Source organism: Gopherus flavomarginatus, chromosome 6 (assembly GCF_025201925.1).
Source record: "Gopherus flavomarginatus isolate rGopFla2 chromosome 6, rGopFla2.mat.asm, whole genome shotgun sequence".
Classification (NCBI taxonomy): domain Eukaryota; kingdom Metazoa; phylum Chordata; order Testudines; family Testudinidae; genus Gopherus; species Gopherus flavomarginatus.
Genome location: NC_066622.1, coordinates 119,226,940 through 119,243,332, shown reverse-complemented (window position 1 = coordinate 119,243,332; position 16,393 = coordinate 119,226,940). Strand labels below are relative to the sequence as shown.

The 16,393-nt window shown below is 41.9% G+C and overlaps 1 protein-coding gene across 4 annotated transcripts in view; it reads left to right on the top strand.

Moving 5' to 3' along the window:
• LHPP (phospholysine phosphohistidine inorganic pyrophosphate phosphatase) overlaps window positions 1-16,393 on the top strand; it is a 172,695-nt gene that overhangs the window by 85,547 nt on the left and 70,755 nt on the right. The window contains exons 7-8 of one of the 4 annotated variants that reach the window (XM_050959692.1): window positions 6,220-6,311; window positions 10,738-11,290. The exons of 2 other annotated variants lie outside the window; for them this stretch is intronic. In XM_050959692.1, coding sequence (XP_050815649.1) covers window positions 6,220-6,271 — 52 coding nt within the window. In that variant the 3' untranslated portion in view covers window positions 6,272-6,311; window positions 10,738-11,290. Of the gene's footprint in view, window positions 1-6,219; window positions 6,312-10,737; window positions 11,291-16,393 lie in introns of those variants that run through there. One more of the 4 variants, XM_050959691.1, reaches the window with a different exon arrangement.

The window sequence follows — 16,393 nt, the reverse complement described above, 5'->3', positions numbered from 1 at the left end:
GCCTGTTATAAAAGACAATTAAGAGGGAGCAATGGGGTTCTCCATATAAAATGTTTTAAACCGTACCCATGCAGAGTAACGCAGAGCACAGTTTCATCCAGGCAGATGCTTCCTGAATTAAAATGAACAAAAAACTGGACCTGATGGATACTCAAATAAACGGCTTTACTGTTCTCAGTTTCTTCAGTTTATAATAACACCAGGTATTATTCCAATTAACATTGCTTCTTGTTTGCTTGACTCCGGGCTTGACTCAGCTTTAAGTCCTACAAGATAGCTTTTAATGTTATGCAGAATCAAACAGGACTTTACATAAATACCCCGCGTTCAAACTGAGATTGCTAACAAGCCTAGATTAAGATCTCAGTCCTGGGCCCAGATGCCTAAATTTGTGTTGCCAAGTTTAGTAGAGATGAGCATGAGCCACAGGATCAGAAGCAGATCAGAACATGCCCAGTGTTGGGGCTTTGACTTTGGCCTTCTGCTCCAGTCCTTATGTTGTATTCTTCCCGACATCAGGGGATGCACAGCATCATGCATGCATATATTGGAGGGTAGAATTGATCTTGCAGTTTGTATTGTTTCTCATTTTTATTATGATCATTGTCAGAGAATGGAAATATGCTGCATCTTTTGTTAGTTAAAGAGACAGTGTCAAGTACCTTCAAAACTCTGACTTACCTTAAATAGTTACGATCTTGTGAGGAATATCCCTTGTATTCTGAATGGCACTTTTAAAAAAGGGAAATTTATTAATAAAACTGTAATCTTTCTATTCCAGTAGGTTCTAGAGGCCTCAACTAGCTCCGACCCCCATTGTGCTAGGCACTGTACAAATGTATAGTAACTGACAACCCCTGCTCCACAGATCTGAGTCTAAAAGGCAAGGCATAACAGATGGATGAGACAAAGAAGTTGGGGGCAGGGGATGGGTGAGGGATAGGGTAGCAGAACTAATAGGATGCTTTAGAACTGAGTATTTGTGTCTATACTTCTTAGCCAGTTAGTATAGTAATCACAGCACCCCACTGCCTAGCTGTTATCAGGTGGGAAAGAGATGTCAGTCATGCCCATTGCTGCCACATTGTTCTGAAAGACCCCTGTGCTGGCTGTGCAATATCAGCTATTTAACAAAAACTAGGGTGCTGGACAAAGCAGAACAAGTAATAAACGTTGAGCTATTTGAAACTATGTCAGAGCTCAGAAGTTGAGAGTCCATCTATTCCTTAAAAAAAGAACAGGAGTACTTCTGGCACCTTAGGGCTTGGCTACACTTGAAACGTCGAAGTGCTGCTGCGGGAGCGCTGCTGTGGCAGCGCTTTGAAGTATGAGTGTGGTCACAGCGCCAGCTCTGGGAGAGAGCATTCCCAGCGCTGCACATACTCAACCTTCCCGTGGGGATTAGCTTGCAGCGCTGGGAGCCGTGCTCCCAGCGCTGTGGCACTGTTTATACTGGTGCTTTACAGCGCTGTATCTTGCAGCACTCAGGGAGGTGTTTTTTTCACACCCCTGAGCGAGAAAGTTGCAGCACTGTAAAGCGCCTATGTAGCCAAGGCCTAACAAATTTATTTGAGCGTAAGCTTTCATGGGCTACAGCCCACTTCATCAGCTGCATAGAATGGAACATATAGTAAGGAGATATATATACGTACAGAGAACATGAAAAGGTGGGAGTTGTCCTACCAACTCTAAGAGGCTAATTAGGCTTGAATAGAGATTGGGAATGGCTGAGCCATTACATACATTGAATCTATTTCCCCTGTGTTAAGTATTTTCAGACCTCTTGTCAAACTGTCTGTAATGGGCTATCTTGATTATCACTACAAAAGTTTTTTCTCTTAATTATCCTCTTAGAGTTGGTAGGACAACTCCCATCTTCTTGTGTTCTCTCTATGTGTATATATAATATATCTCCTTACTATATGTTCCATTCTATTCATCCGATGAAGTGGGCTGTAGCCCATGAAAGCTTGTGCTCAAATAAATGTGTTAGTCTCTAAGGTGCCACAAGTACTCCTGTTCTTTTTGCAGATACAGACTAACACGGCTGCTACTCTGAAACCTGTCATCTATTCCTTATCTCTGACCCTGATCCCTTCCCTGTTTCTGACCCCAAGGTTGCCCCCCTTCCCCTCCTTCATTCTCTTGCCTCTCCCCACTCTCTGCCAGATCCCCCTTTTCTTCTCTGCACTCAGTGTAGTTGACACAAACCACACTTCAGGGCTTTCAGCATCTGGTCACAGGGCCCTGCAAATCTGCCATTCCTTTCCGCTAAGCTCCAAGCTATTTCCAGAGTAATTCTATTTTACCTCTCGGGCCTCTTGGAAAAAAGGAATCAGATCACTCATGCTCACTGGGGTTCAGATCTCACAGGGAAAGGGAGAGACCAACCTGGCACGTAGCTCCCTCGAAGGCATTTCTGAGCAAGAAGAGCCAACGGCAAAAGTTTCAATGCAGCAATGGCAGGCCAATGCCCAGCAGAGTTTTGAAGGATAGATGACCAGACTGGAAGGTGAGCAGGTAGACGGATTTTGGAAAGGGACCAGGGACACAGGCTTTGTGGCTAGGTAGAGACTTGGAATCCAAACCTAAGTTCTCAACAGTCTCAGCCTGCAATCCAGGGCCCAGACATGTTCCTAGCAAGACTCATTCCCAAAGCTGGGCAGGCGTAATGAGTGATGATGGTGCCCCAGCTAAGGCATAAACAAAAAATGCCATGCTTGTTTTAGCTCTGTGCTTGCTGAATGTAAAAAGAACAGAGCCCTCTGAGAAAGAGTCCAGAAAGAAATCTGGTCTTGGAGCTTTTTTCAAGGGCATTGCAAACAATGGAGACATAAAACAACCTATATACAAAAGTAATTGACAGTGTCCTTTTCACTTCTGCCTGACCTTTTCAGTGGTCTGTAATTTGATTACCTGGCTGTTCCTGTTCTCCCTTTCACAGCCGTGGCAACCTGAGAGATAGAATTGATGTGGCCAGCCAGTCGAAAAGGAAAAGATAGCAAAAAGTGAAAGCAAAATAACAGGCTGTTGTCTTTCTTAAAAAAACATCTCTATATTGAGTATTACTACTGTTGTGTGTCTTGTAACTGGAAGGTGTATGGGTTCCATATTCACTGCAATCTTAACCAGTTAGGAAACGACTTAAATTCCATCTGATGTCATCTGGAAACAAATGAACTTGGGAACTGCTGTCTTCATAGAAAACTGTAGGATTAATAGGAAACAAAGCAATAAGTTACTATGACAGTTACTCTGCAGGGAAGTTGGAGATATTCCTATAGAAAATGTATAAGAAGTATGGTTATACGAATCCTATAGAGTTCGATAGAATTTAATCAACCTGGTTTGTTTGTATGGAGATTACTCTACACAGAACCAATCCAGATCTCTGTGGCAAATGTATAGGACATATGAGAGGTGGCATAGACTATTGGACAGGCGTTAGTGTGGCCTAGTGGACAAAATACATGGAATATTTCCTTTTTTCTCTCTTTTACCCTTTCTCTGCATCTGTATCCCAGACACATAAGGTGTTTCTCCCTCCTTTTCTCTTTTTACCTTCCTATTTTTTCTCAGTTTTCTATCTTTTTTTTCTGTGTCTGGTTTCCTTCTCTCTTGTTCTTATTTTGAGTACTCTGCTGGCAGTTGGGAAGAGAAAATTGATTTTGATCAGGCTCCTCTGCAGTAGTGTTTCACTCTCAGCCCCTGCAGAGGTGTGAAATTGTGCAGGACCATAGACACAATACAGATTCTAGTAAGTTTCATAATGCTGCTGACAGCCACTGTAGGGGAAACCTACCACACACGAACATTCTGCTGGTGGTAGATCGGGCAGAATTATTCTGTAGAGTTCAGCCAATACAAGAGAATCTCTTTACTCACCAGCCAATGAGTATCCTTGGTGTAGATAAGTGTTTCCCAAACTTGGGACGCCGCTTGTGTAGGGAAAGCCCTTGGCGGGCTGGTCCGGTTTGTTTACCTGCTGCGTCCTCAGGTCCAACCGATCACGGCTCCCACTAGCTGCGGTTCGCTGCTCCAGGCCAATGGGCGCTTCTGGAAGCGGTGCAGGACAAGGGATGTACTGGCCGCCACTTCCAGCAGCTCCCATTGGCCTGGAGTGGCGAACCGCAGCCAGTGGGAGCCGTGATCGACAACTGTGGATGCGGCAGGTTAAAAAAAATGGCCCAACCCACCAGGGGCTTTCCCTAAACAAGTGGCATCCCAAGTTTGGGAAATACTGGTGTAGATTAATCCAGGCTCTGAAATTACAGTAGGAAACAGTCACATAAATCTCAAATGAATTCCTAATTTTCAGCACCATGGCAATGTTTCTGTCTCCTTATAACTGATTTTCTCAGGCATATTCGTTAATCCCTTTGGATAGTCTCTGTATAGGTCACATACCTGAGCTGCACACTATCTAACAGTAAAATACGTCCCCTATATACAGTAAAGGCACCCCACAGGGTTTGATTATTTACTTGAGCAGTGATATGGTAAAATGTGGCCTTTTTATTTGGCCAATTACTGACATCTTAAAAATCGCTTCTGTCTGAAAAATTTCTACTTGCTGCTGTGACAAGTAACACATACAGTTAGTACAACTATAAGAGATTAGAGGGAAAAAAGTTACCCTTTGTCTAAGTTTTCAGCTTGCTTACTTCGTGCACTTGACAGCCCTTGGTTTATACTCAGTTTCACTGCATCCCCTGAATAGTCAGTTATTTTCCTCTCTTGAGTTTGTTTGGGTCTTTCACACAGCAACAGGAAAGCGAAAAACATTTTTGAAAAATAGTACAGTATAATTATGTAATTTTAGGCCCTGATTCAGCACATTCCTAACTTTAAGGTTGTGGGTGGTTCCACTGAAGTCATGGACTTTAGGCAAGCAGTCCCATTCACCTCAGTGGTAATACTAACTTTAAGTACTTTAAAGTGAGGCATGTGCTTAAGTACCTTGCTGACTGAGGGCCTAAAGGAACAGAGTGCAAGCTTAATTCTCCTATCTGATGAATGGGCCCAGTGTCTCCACGAACACACATAATGTGCAGAGGAACTGGTTGGTTTCAGAAGACAGTGTTGGAGAAGTGTGCTCTATACTGACGTCCGGAGAACTGCTGACTCTACATCTAGTGCCAGCACGTGCGCTGTTGATGGGAGAAATGACAGGGATTCAGGGGAAGAAATTCAGTGTCTATACCCAAAATATGGAACTACTGGTGCAAAAGGAGGCTAAATGTTACCACTTGCCATATGCCACTGGAATCTTGAAGGGAGAATCCTGAAAAAAGAGTAGAGGTATAGAATAAGGTTGTTAATTCCCCTCTTAAAGCAGCCAGAACTGTGAAAGGGACATCTGCAATGTTGTTGGAGTTGTTTTACAGGTTTTTGCAGAAAGTAGCCTGAGGGATGGTCTACACTACGGGGGAAAATCGATCTTAGATACGCAACTTCAGCTACATGAATAACGTAGCTGAAGTCGAAGTATCTAAGATCGAATTACTCACCGTCCTCACGGCGCGGGATTGATGTCCGTGGCTCCCCCTGTCGATTCTGCAACTCCGTTCGGGTTGGTGGAGTTCCGGAATCGATATAAGCGCGTTCGGGGATCGATATATCGCGTGTAGATGAGACGCGATATATTGATCCCCGAGCAATCGATTGTAACCCGCCGATACGGCGGATAGTGAAGACGTACTCTAAGATAGCCTAGCACATCACAGAGTAGCTGAATGGTCTTAGTTGGGGCATCTCACAATACACTTTAAAACTATGCGTAGTGTGACATATGTCAATTTCCTGCAATATCCTTGGGAGACCTTATTGAATTAAGTTTAAGTCTCTTTTGGTCCATTGCACTAAATTAATTGTTAAGATATTATTGTGGGCCAGGATTGTATGTAATCACCAAAGGGGGGAGATGTGACAGATGTGAAACCGGGAATTCAAAGGACTATACTGAATGATGTGCCTGACAAGAATGGGCTTTTGCAACAAAAAAACATTAAGTGGTTTTCCTGGGGAATATCAAAGGGGAGGTGAATGCAAAGTTCCCACATCAAGTTATGCAAAAACCCAGCCTTTTGAAGCTACGTCCCGAGGAGTGAGCCATTGTCTGCTGATCACTTGTTCCATTAGGCCAAGATCTAAGGCCCACATTCTATAAAGGAAATACTGAACTATTCATGTTTTTTTCTGGTTCTGAATCCAAGACAGTTATGAACATGTAACTATGGGGAAAACCCAGTTGTGGGTTTTGAAGGCCTGACATCTACTGACACCCAAAGCTGGAGTTGGGATGGCCTCTGGTAAGTTTTTAACATGCTTGTAGATTCTTTTATTGTTTTTAAAATGTTTTCTCTGAAGTACTTTTACTTTAAGAATAAATGTGCTGCTTATAAGGAATTGTATGGTAACTGTAATTGCTGGCAATTAGATTGCTTATCGCATTCAGAGAGAAAGCAAAACACAGACGCTAGCCTGTTTAGCCCATCTAGGTTGCTGGAGATATCACAGTGTAAACAGGGAACTGTGAAGCCTGGAAAAACCCTGGTCAAGAAGGAGAGAGATGTGGATCTCTGCCAGAGACTGGATGTCTGAGGAGTTAGGAGCCTAAAAGTGGGTGCCCTCAAGGGACCATGGGGGGGGGGGGAATAAGGTATAATTGCCCTGAAATGTGACACTCAGCACTTGAAAAAGTTAATTGTGTCAATATTTTAGGAGGCTGAAACTTAAATAAGCAGAGAACTTGTTCTTGCACTGATCAGAATACATCTGTTCGGAGTAGTAAAAAGCAAACTGATGGGGAAGAGAAGCTAGTCATTGCTAAAGGCTTACTTGCCACAGAATACTCCATCCTTACGTAAAAGTTCTAGAGGTGGACTTCAGCCATAAGATCCAGAGTCCACCATAGCTCAAAGGAAAGCATGATGATTTTGGATCCAGGGTTTTGGTTGGGTCTGTTTTAAAGGCAGGCATCAGAGATGAAATCCAGATCCATTATAGTCCAGTGGCTGGGAAACTATTTCTCATCTGGAGACTTTCTAATTGCACAAAACCGAACACCCTTGCCCTGCCCCTTTCTCTGAGGCCCCACTCCTCTCACTCTATCTCCCCTCCTTCCATCGCTTGCTCTCCCCCACCCTCACTCGCTCATTGTCACCAGGCTGGGGAGGGTCCCTTTTCGATCAAGTGTTCCTGTTGAAAACCGGACACCTGGCAACCCTAAGTTCAGACCCAACTCTAAAATATATATATAAATTTAAAATCCCTCCTATTACTGATGAAGCTGACACTTGGCAGAAATTACACCCATCCTAGGGCACTTCTTTTGCTACTGTGAATTAGTTTTGATCACCTGTTTTGCTCCCCTTTCCTGGTCCCCTCTTTGGACAGGTTCATCCTCCTGCAACTTCAGGCTGATTTGTGTCTTTGCACAAAAAGTAATCTGTGTTGATACATATTAAGTTGGTTAGGTTGTGTGGTGGGAGAACCCCATTACACTAGAGAGCTATGTGCTGTAACTGACAAAAGTCAGTCCTTAGCAAGGTTTGTAGGGAGGGAAGTAGCTAAGTGACTTAGGAGTACATCTCATTGACTTCTGATGGGTCGTGTGCCCCGGAGTCACCTAGGTGCCTCGAAAATCCCATCCATATTGTTCAAGCAGACTCTAATTGTCTATTTTTTTTTCTTTTATGACTTTACTTATAAGATGTAGGACATACATCAGTGATCCAGTGCAGCACTTTCTGCCATGTTATCCACGCATGTGTCCATGAAATTATTCTACATTAATAACTCATTTAGGTACAAGTGGTATAGTGCTTCAAAATGTGACCTTCCCTCAATCACTTGCTTGTCATGGACCCAAATGTCCATTAGGTGGCAGCAAACACAGGATATTTCACTACAACTGTAGGCTTCCTACTAGGAAGTAATGAGTAATGTTTTTCAGTATGGTTGTAGCAGGGTAGGTCCCAAGATATTAGAGAGACAAGGTGGATGAGGTAATATCTTTTATTGCACCAATAAAAGGTATTACTTCACCCACCTTGTCTCTCTAGTGTTTTTCATGAATTCACATTTCACAGGGGCATTAGAGAAGCAGAATATCAGTGCTAAACCTCAGGCCTTGGATTTTAGTCACCTTCATAGAAAATGAGCTGGGTTGGAGACTACTGGAGATTCAGGAGCACATCAGCTCAACAAGGTTGTGTAATTAGAAGCACTAGTTCATAAGAAGTCCATTTAAATTGTTTTTCTTGGTTAAATATTAATATTATTTGTAAATTAGAGAAAAAATAGTCCATCTTCCCCCCCCCACACCCCCGCATGTGTGTGCCACAATACTGAAAAGAAGATATAAGACTCTATGTATGGTCCTTCCTGGCTCTGACAGTGTAGGTCTACTTTTAAAAAGAGAGTGACATTCGTTTGTTCTAGGTTAAATAATATCTTATTTTAATGTAGGGGCCACATTTTCTAAGATGAGGCTATATCAGCTCTTTCATTCTGAGCCCCGATCAACCCCTTGCTAATTTCTCCAGCAGGAGACATATTTTCATGCTGAGGTCTGAGGCACCGGTGCTCACCCCAAAATCACTCACCTTGGTTAGTTTTTTGCACACATCTAACTATTTATTAGCATTTTGCAAAGATAATGTGAGCCACTTTGATGTAGACTGATGAGATTTACTTTATTTTAAAAATGAATGTAATAAATTTAACATTGGCTTCTGAACAGTTGAGGCAGCTGCTCTTTTCAAACTCCTGAGTTTAGGTGCCATGGAATCAGTAGAGCAATTCTCCCAAGTTGAGTGTTTTCAGTGGCTCTAGGTAGACATGCAGAGTTTGAAAACTCCGTCACTAGAGCTGAGTTATTTTTGTCCCCTAAATGGAAACATTTTCAAAATTAGACTCAAATTTAGCAGAAATGCAGTCCATAGGAGCTATTGAGTGCTGAGCACTTTTGAAAATCAGGCAGGTGCTTAAGTCAGGATGTAGATTACTATCTTTAGGCTCCTATTTTTGAAAATCTGGGCCATATTTATTTTAAATCTAATAACTACATCACAAATGTGTTCCTTTTAGTAATTGCATAGCCCAAGTGAGGAGTATTTAAGCTGCATCCCAGGGCTTAGAATTAATCAACAAACCAATACATTTGAGCAGGGGTTTTGTTTGATTGATTTAATTATTAAAATGAATGAGCTGGAATTTAATTCTATTAGATTTGTCTTCTGCTCCATTTGTGAGTTCAAGGAAAAGCTAGTTTCCTTTGATTGCTAGTCCAAAAAAAAAAAATGCATACATTGGGCCTAATTCCATATTCCTCATGCATTCAAAGCCCGCTTTGACTTCAATGGATGTACAAGGAATGTAAGGTTGGGCCCATTATGTAGTGGTTGGGGGAGGTGGTCTCTGGGCAGGGAGAGAATTGGCCGTACAGCAATTAAGCCAGTCATGGATCTCCTGTGGTTTCAGCAGTCAGCGCAAGCTTCCTTAGATGAAAGGGTCTCTTAGAAAAGTACAAGTGGAGAGGTGGCAGGCAGTTTTATTTGATATGAATGTGCAATCTTAGGGTACAAAGCATACTTCAGTGTTACATGCTTGATCTATACATGAAAACCTGTTAGAAAAGAAGATGAAATTTGAGAGGAGTGCCGGTGAGTTCCATTTGAGAGTGTATGGAGAAATTCGCTCTCTGATGTTTAAAAAGATTACATGCGCAGCTTCAGCCTAAATATTCATACACTCCCATCTTTGAAGATTTACAAGCCTGAGAATTAATCATTGTTGTAATTATTTTATTCCAATTAAACTGGGGTAAATATCATATAATGACATTCTTCAATCCTGGAAGGCAAACAAATAGATTCAGAAACACTCCATGGATGGTCTGGTTATTCTTTCCTAATGTGTGATCTAGAGAGATTTCATTTAAAAAGAAGTGAAGAGGTTTGGAAAATTATTTCAGTAATTTCCATCCAAGACCTACCAAGTCATAGAGAACGGAGCCTGGCAATTCATTGTAGCACTGCACTGAGAACTGACAGGTTATCTCCATTAATGTTAATGGAAGTTTCACTCTGAAAGCCCCTTGATAAAGATGGGAAGAAGAGATCCTTTGGAGTGTAGCTCACTCCACTTGTGTCTGAGTTTTTCTGATGATCCATCTGCTCAGGTCACTTAGAATTAATTGTCCTTTTCCGTATGACCCATTCTGGATAGAGGAGATGATTCCTGATAGCTGTTAACTTCAGATCACAGCTTGGAGTTTAGCCCACAGTTTTTTAACATGGGTGCCTAGAGTGAGGCACCTGCACCCAATTGCCTGATTTTCAGAGGGGCTAAGACCTCCTGGCTTCCCACTGGCTTTATTGGCAACTTACACCTTAGAAAATCAAAGCACTTAGTTAGGTGACAGAATGTGGATTTAGATGTCTAACCTTAGGCACCCAAATTTGAAAATATTGGCCTCATAGATCGACCCATCAACTACTATTTATGCTACTGTGAATTATTAATTGTATGGAAAACAGAGTTCTTAAGCACTTCAGGCTGAGTGTACTGAACGCGACCCTGAGAACTCAACATACCACTGTGTTGCTTTTTGATTTTTCCATTAGCATTTAATACCCAGGAGAGGTCAAGATGTGAAAAAATAATGAAGGCACTTTCTCAGAAGCCATATACATTTTCTACACAAAACCCATGTGTTGTTTGTTTTCCCAGATTTGTGAAATGTAATTTACACTGACTGTAGCAGCTAGAAGAAGAGGAAAAATGTTGGACCAAATCCTCAAGCAGGTGTGAGTGGCTGTAACTCCACTGAAGTCAATGGAACTATGCCAGTTTACACCAGCATGGGGCCCGGTGCTTTGTCTTTATAACCTAAATCTTGGTTGTCGTCTGATTATGGAAGCCTCGGTGCCAATAACCTCCGTTAGCACCTGAATTTAGCTATTTGCACCTACTCGTCAGGTCTCCTAAGGTCCTATCAACTTTTATGTTCTTAACAGCACTTCTGACTATTCTTTTAAAAATAGTCCCACAAATGCAATTACTTTTTTCCCCCCAACAGCACTGAAGTGAAAAATGTGCACAAATGAATGAATCATTTACACTTGACAAAGCTCCCATCTAGGAACAGTTCTATAGCTACTCACTGATAAAGTCCTAAAAGATACTCCAATGCCATACACTAATCACATCACTAGACTTGGCAACTGACCTTGAGGTAGAAAATTGTTCTGCATAGTCTTTTACAGCAGGCAACTCTTGCAAGCTAAACCTAGAGTTGATATCTGTTTGAAGGACTTAGGTTTAAATTAGTCTAGGATGAAAAGTAAATGTTCTTTTCTTGTCTCTAGAACTGCCATCATAGAGAGATCATTCAATTTTATACCACATGTCAAATTAATGTCAATATGTAAGACTTGTAGTTAAGTTCTGGGTTTTTTCCATTTTGTGACCAAACCACTCTCACTTAAAAACGCTTTTTGAAATTTTATGATGTCTTGCTAACCTAAGGATTTTAATGCAAGAGTCACTGGTCATGCCTCTGGTACCTTTGATTATTTCTATGCTGGTTTATAATATTGTAAGGTTATTAAGTGGGTTTCCTGTTGAATCAATGGAAAGCACAACTTTTAGTTATCTGAGAGACCCGGGTTTCAAAGCTAGCCAGGATAGTGAAGAGCCTCCCTCATGTCAGAATGGCAGATGATGGGTGAAGTGGATATTCAGATATTTTCGCCTATTATTGACTAGCGCTACAGCTGGCTGAAAATTGTAAAAAAAAATAAATAAATTTTGAGCAATCATGTTTTCAAATTTTTTAAATTAAAAAATGCAGGGAGGAGAGGGGGAATAAGAAAATTTCCCATGAAATGTTTGTCCTTTTTACTATCACTTGCTCTAGTAGTAGGGGTTAGGTGATTCCTTGAGCAACAAGTGCAGAGTGACACTGTTCCATTACAACTTTTTCCCAAACAGCTAGTATGTTTCTTGAAGAAAGAAAACCAGAGAAGAGTATTATATATCCTTTAGAAAGGTCTAGTGGGCATAAAATTGACAAAGCTGGTTTAGAAGCCTCTAAATAATAGTTTTTTACAATATACAGTCAACACTTCGAGTTTTCTTCACACCCAGCACTCCTTGAGTGTTAACATACTGTCCAGAAGACACACAACAGAATAGTTGTTTTCCTGAGTTTGTAAGACAGTGCAAGCCTACAACCATTAATACTGGAGTGCCAGAGAATAAAGTGTTTGTCCTATATCAAACAGCACTGCCATGCTTGGATCCATGCTTAAAATAGATGCAAAAATGCAATAATCTTTTGAGTCATTAAGAAAACATGATTTGCAATTATGTGTATGTAACATCAAAGATATGGAGATAACAAAATGCTGTCAAAGAGATGCAACTGATACTGAGCTTTCGTAGGGAAAAAAAATCTTGGTGAGGATAATGCATTTGTTTAAGAGATTAACTCTTCTCGGAATTTCAAGATGGCAAATGAAAAGCTTGCTCTCCAGAGAAGATTCACCTGGGATTCTCAGATTGTTGTGCACTTTTTAGGCCTTTAACTGTAATTCTTGATGTCCTTGGGAACCTGAAGCTTTAGGGAAAGTATCAATCTGATACCCACCAAGGCCAGGACTATCTGGGAGTGATGACAGTACTAACCTCTGGTCTTCATCACTGCCTGCCAGCTTCCTGCTGATGAAAAGCAGTGCTGGGAAAAGTCGTCCTCGAGGAGAAGCAAATTAGTGATGCTCTCAACAAAGGCTGGGCTGGGAATTGAGGAGGGAGAAGGAACCCTAGATTTAAGTTTAGAAGATAGAATCCAGAGGTCAAGTCCAGCCCATGGTTTAAGCAGATGCAATTTCATTGACTTCACTGGGAATACACCCACTTTCACCAAGGCTGACTTTGGCCTGAAATGTTAGGATTAAATGGATACTTCAGATAGACTGATACTGCCAGCAATGTGCTCTTCTGCATTGGTCAATGAGAACAATTTCCCTTCCAGAAAATGATGAACATGACATTCACTTTACTAATTCTTGGAATTTGCTCTTCTCAATACATATCAATACAAAGAAACCTGAAAACAGGCCCTATTTTCCTTGACCTCCCTGCAGTGTATGATATGGTCTGGCGCATGGGTCTGCTTATTAAAATATCAAGAGTCCTCCCAGAATGAGATACTGATGCCATCAAACTGCTACTCCAAGACAGATGGTTCAGGGTGCATGTGGGAGAAAAAAGTGCTTGGGGAAAAACAGATGAACAGGTTACCCCCAGCGTCTGTTCTACCTCAGTCTTGTTCAATTTATACATCAGTGACCTGCCACCAACCCAGTCACAGAAGTTCATCTATGCAGTGGCCATTTACTGCGGGCTACAGGCTTGGACTTTTTATGAGTTGGAGAAGACCCTGAGTGATGATGCTGCAAAGCTGACTGACTTCTGCAAGACATGGCGCCTTCAGCCTAGCACCAGCAAGGCAGTCTATAGCACCTTCCACCTCCACCATACCAATGCTAAGAGGGAATTAAACATCATAATTAGGGCTGTCAATTAATTGCAGTTAACTCACACGATTAACTCAAAAATTGAATCACGATCAAAAAAATGAATCGTGATTAATCGCACTGTTAAACAATAGAATACCAATTAAAATGTATTAGATATTTTGGCTGTTTTTCTACATTTTCAAATATATTGATTTCAATTACAACACAGACTACAAAGTGTACAGTGCTCACTTTATATTATTTTTTATTACAAATATTTGCACTGTAAAAATGATAATAAAAAAATAGTATTTTTCAGTTCACCTCATACAAGTACTATAGTGCAATCTCTTTATTGTGAAAGCACAACTTACAAATGTAGGGTTTTTTTGTTACATAACTGCACTCAAAAACAAACCAATGTAAAACTTTAGAACCTCCAAGGCCATTCAGTCCTACTTCTTGTTCAGCCAATTGCTAAGAGAAACAAGTTTGTTTACATTTATGGGAGATAATGCTGCCCACTTCTTAATTACAATGTCACCTTAAAGTGAGAATCAGCATTCGCTTGACACTGTCGTAGCTGGCGTCGCAAGATCTTTACATGCTAAATGCGCTTCATATGCCTCTTCATACTTCGGCCATCATTCTAGAGGACATGCTTCCATGCTGATGACGCTTGTTAAAAAAAATGTGCTAATTAAATTTATGACTGAACTCCTGGGGGGGATAATTGTATGTCTCCTGCTCTGTTTTATCTGTATTCTGCCATATATTTCACGTTATAGCAGTCTTGGATGATGACCCATTACACGTTCGTTTTAAGAACACTTTCACTGCAAATTTGATAAAATGCAAAGACGATACCAATGTGACATTTCTAAAGATAGGTACAGCACTTGTCCCAAGATTTAAGAATCTGAAGTGCCTTCCAAAATCTGAGAGGGATGAGGTGTGGAGCATGCTTTCAGAAGTCTTAAAAGAGCAACACACTAATGTGGAAACTACAGAACCCAAACCACCAAAAAAGAAAATCAACCTTCTGCTGTTAGTATCTGACTCAGATGATAAAAACGAACATGCGTCAGTCCGCACTGCTTTGGATCATTATTGAGCAGAACCTGTCATCAGCATGGATGCATGTCCTCTGGAATTGTGGTTGAAGCATTAAGGGACATATGAATCTTTGGCGCATCTGGCATGTAAATATCTTGCGACACCAGCTACAACAGTGCCATGCAAATGTCCGTTCTCACTTTCAGGTGACATTGTAACCAAGAAGCAGGCAGCATTATCTTCTGCAAATGTAAACAAACTTGTTTGTCTAAGCGATTAGCTGGACAAGAAGTAGGACTGATTGGACTTGTAGGCTCTAAAGTTGTACATTGTTTTACTTTTGAATGCAAGGGGGCTTTTGTACATAATTCTAAATTTGTAAATTCAATTTTCATGATAAAGAGATACAGTACTTGTATTAGGTGAATTGAAAAATACTATTTCTTTTGTTTTTTACAGTGTAAATATTTGTAATAAAAATAAATATAAAGTGAGTACTGTACACTTTGTATTCTGTGCTGTAATTAAAATAAATGTATTTGAAAATGTAGAAAACATCCAAAAATATTTAAATAAATGGTATTCTGTTGTTTAACGGCGCGATTAATCACGATTAATTTTTTTAGTTGCTTGACAGCCTTAATCATAATGAATGGCCAGAAGCTGAAGCGTGAAGCATACCCAGTTTACTTAGACATGATCCTTGACCAAACACTGATGTACAAAAGCCACCTGAGCAAGATAGCAGTGAAAGTCACAACACACAATAACCTTTTCAGCAAACTGGCAGGTTCTTCACGGGGAGTGGATGCTCCAACCCTAAGGACCTCTGCCCTTGCCATCTTGTACTTAAGAGCAGAATACTGTGCTCCAGTATGAAGTCAGTCGGGACACACCAGATTTGTTGACATGCAACTGAACAATGTGCATCATCAGGAATTCTCCAGCTGATTCATCTTCCATGGCTTCCAGTTCTGAGCCACATTACTCCCCCGTACATCAGGAGGCTGATTGCAGCTGGCAAGCTGCTTGAGAAGTACATGCCAACCCAACTTGCCCTTGTTCAACGATCTTTTTAGCACACCAGCTACATGTCTTTCATCACGACACCCACTGTGGTCAAGGCTGTCATGCCAGGACATGACAGCGAAGTCTCTGTGGTGGGAAGACTGGTATTTAACATCAGCCACCAATCAGTTCCTTGTCAAAGAACTTACTGCTCGCCCACCTGCGTTTGACCTGCCATGTTGTCAGTGGGCCTTTCTTAACCAATTCCAGACTTGGCAAGGCCTCTGTGCATCCCGCCTGCACCGTTGGGATCTTTGAGACAATCCAAACTGTGGCTGAAGTGCAGCTCAAACAGTGATACAAGTTGTTAAGGAGTGCCTGCTTACCCAGTGGTCCCCAAACTGTGGGGTGTGCCCCCCTCCCAGGAGGGCACAGAGAAACATTCGGGGGTGCACAGTGGAGCCTGGGCCAGCCCCCACAGAGGGCAGGGAGTGCTATCCTGCTCTGCTTTACCCCCAGCCCAGCTCTGGCCCCAGTTGCTGCTCTGCTCCCACCACAGCTCAGCTCCAGCCCCCGCCCAGCTCCGGGCTCAATTGCAGTCCTGCTCCCCCTATAGCCACAGCTCAGCTCCGCCCCCTGCCCAGCTCCAGCCCTAGCTCCCAGCCCCACTCTGCCCTCATTCCCTCTCCACCCCCATGCCAACTCCAACTCTAGCCCCACCTTCTCCCCCCATGCCCAGTTCTGCCCCGAGCTCTGCCATCAGCCCAGGCTCCGCTGCTGAGCCAACTGTGCAATAATGG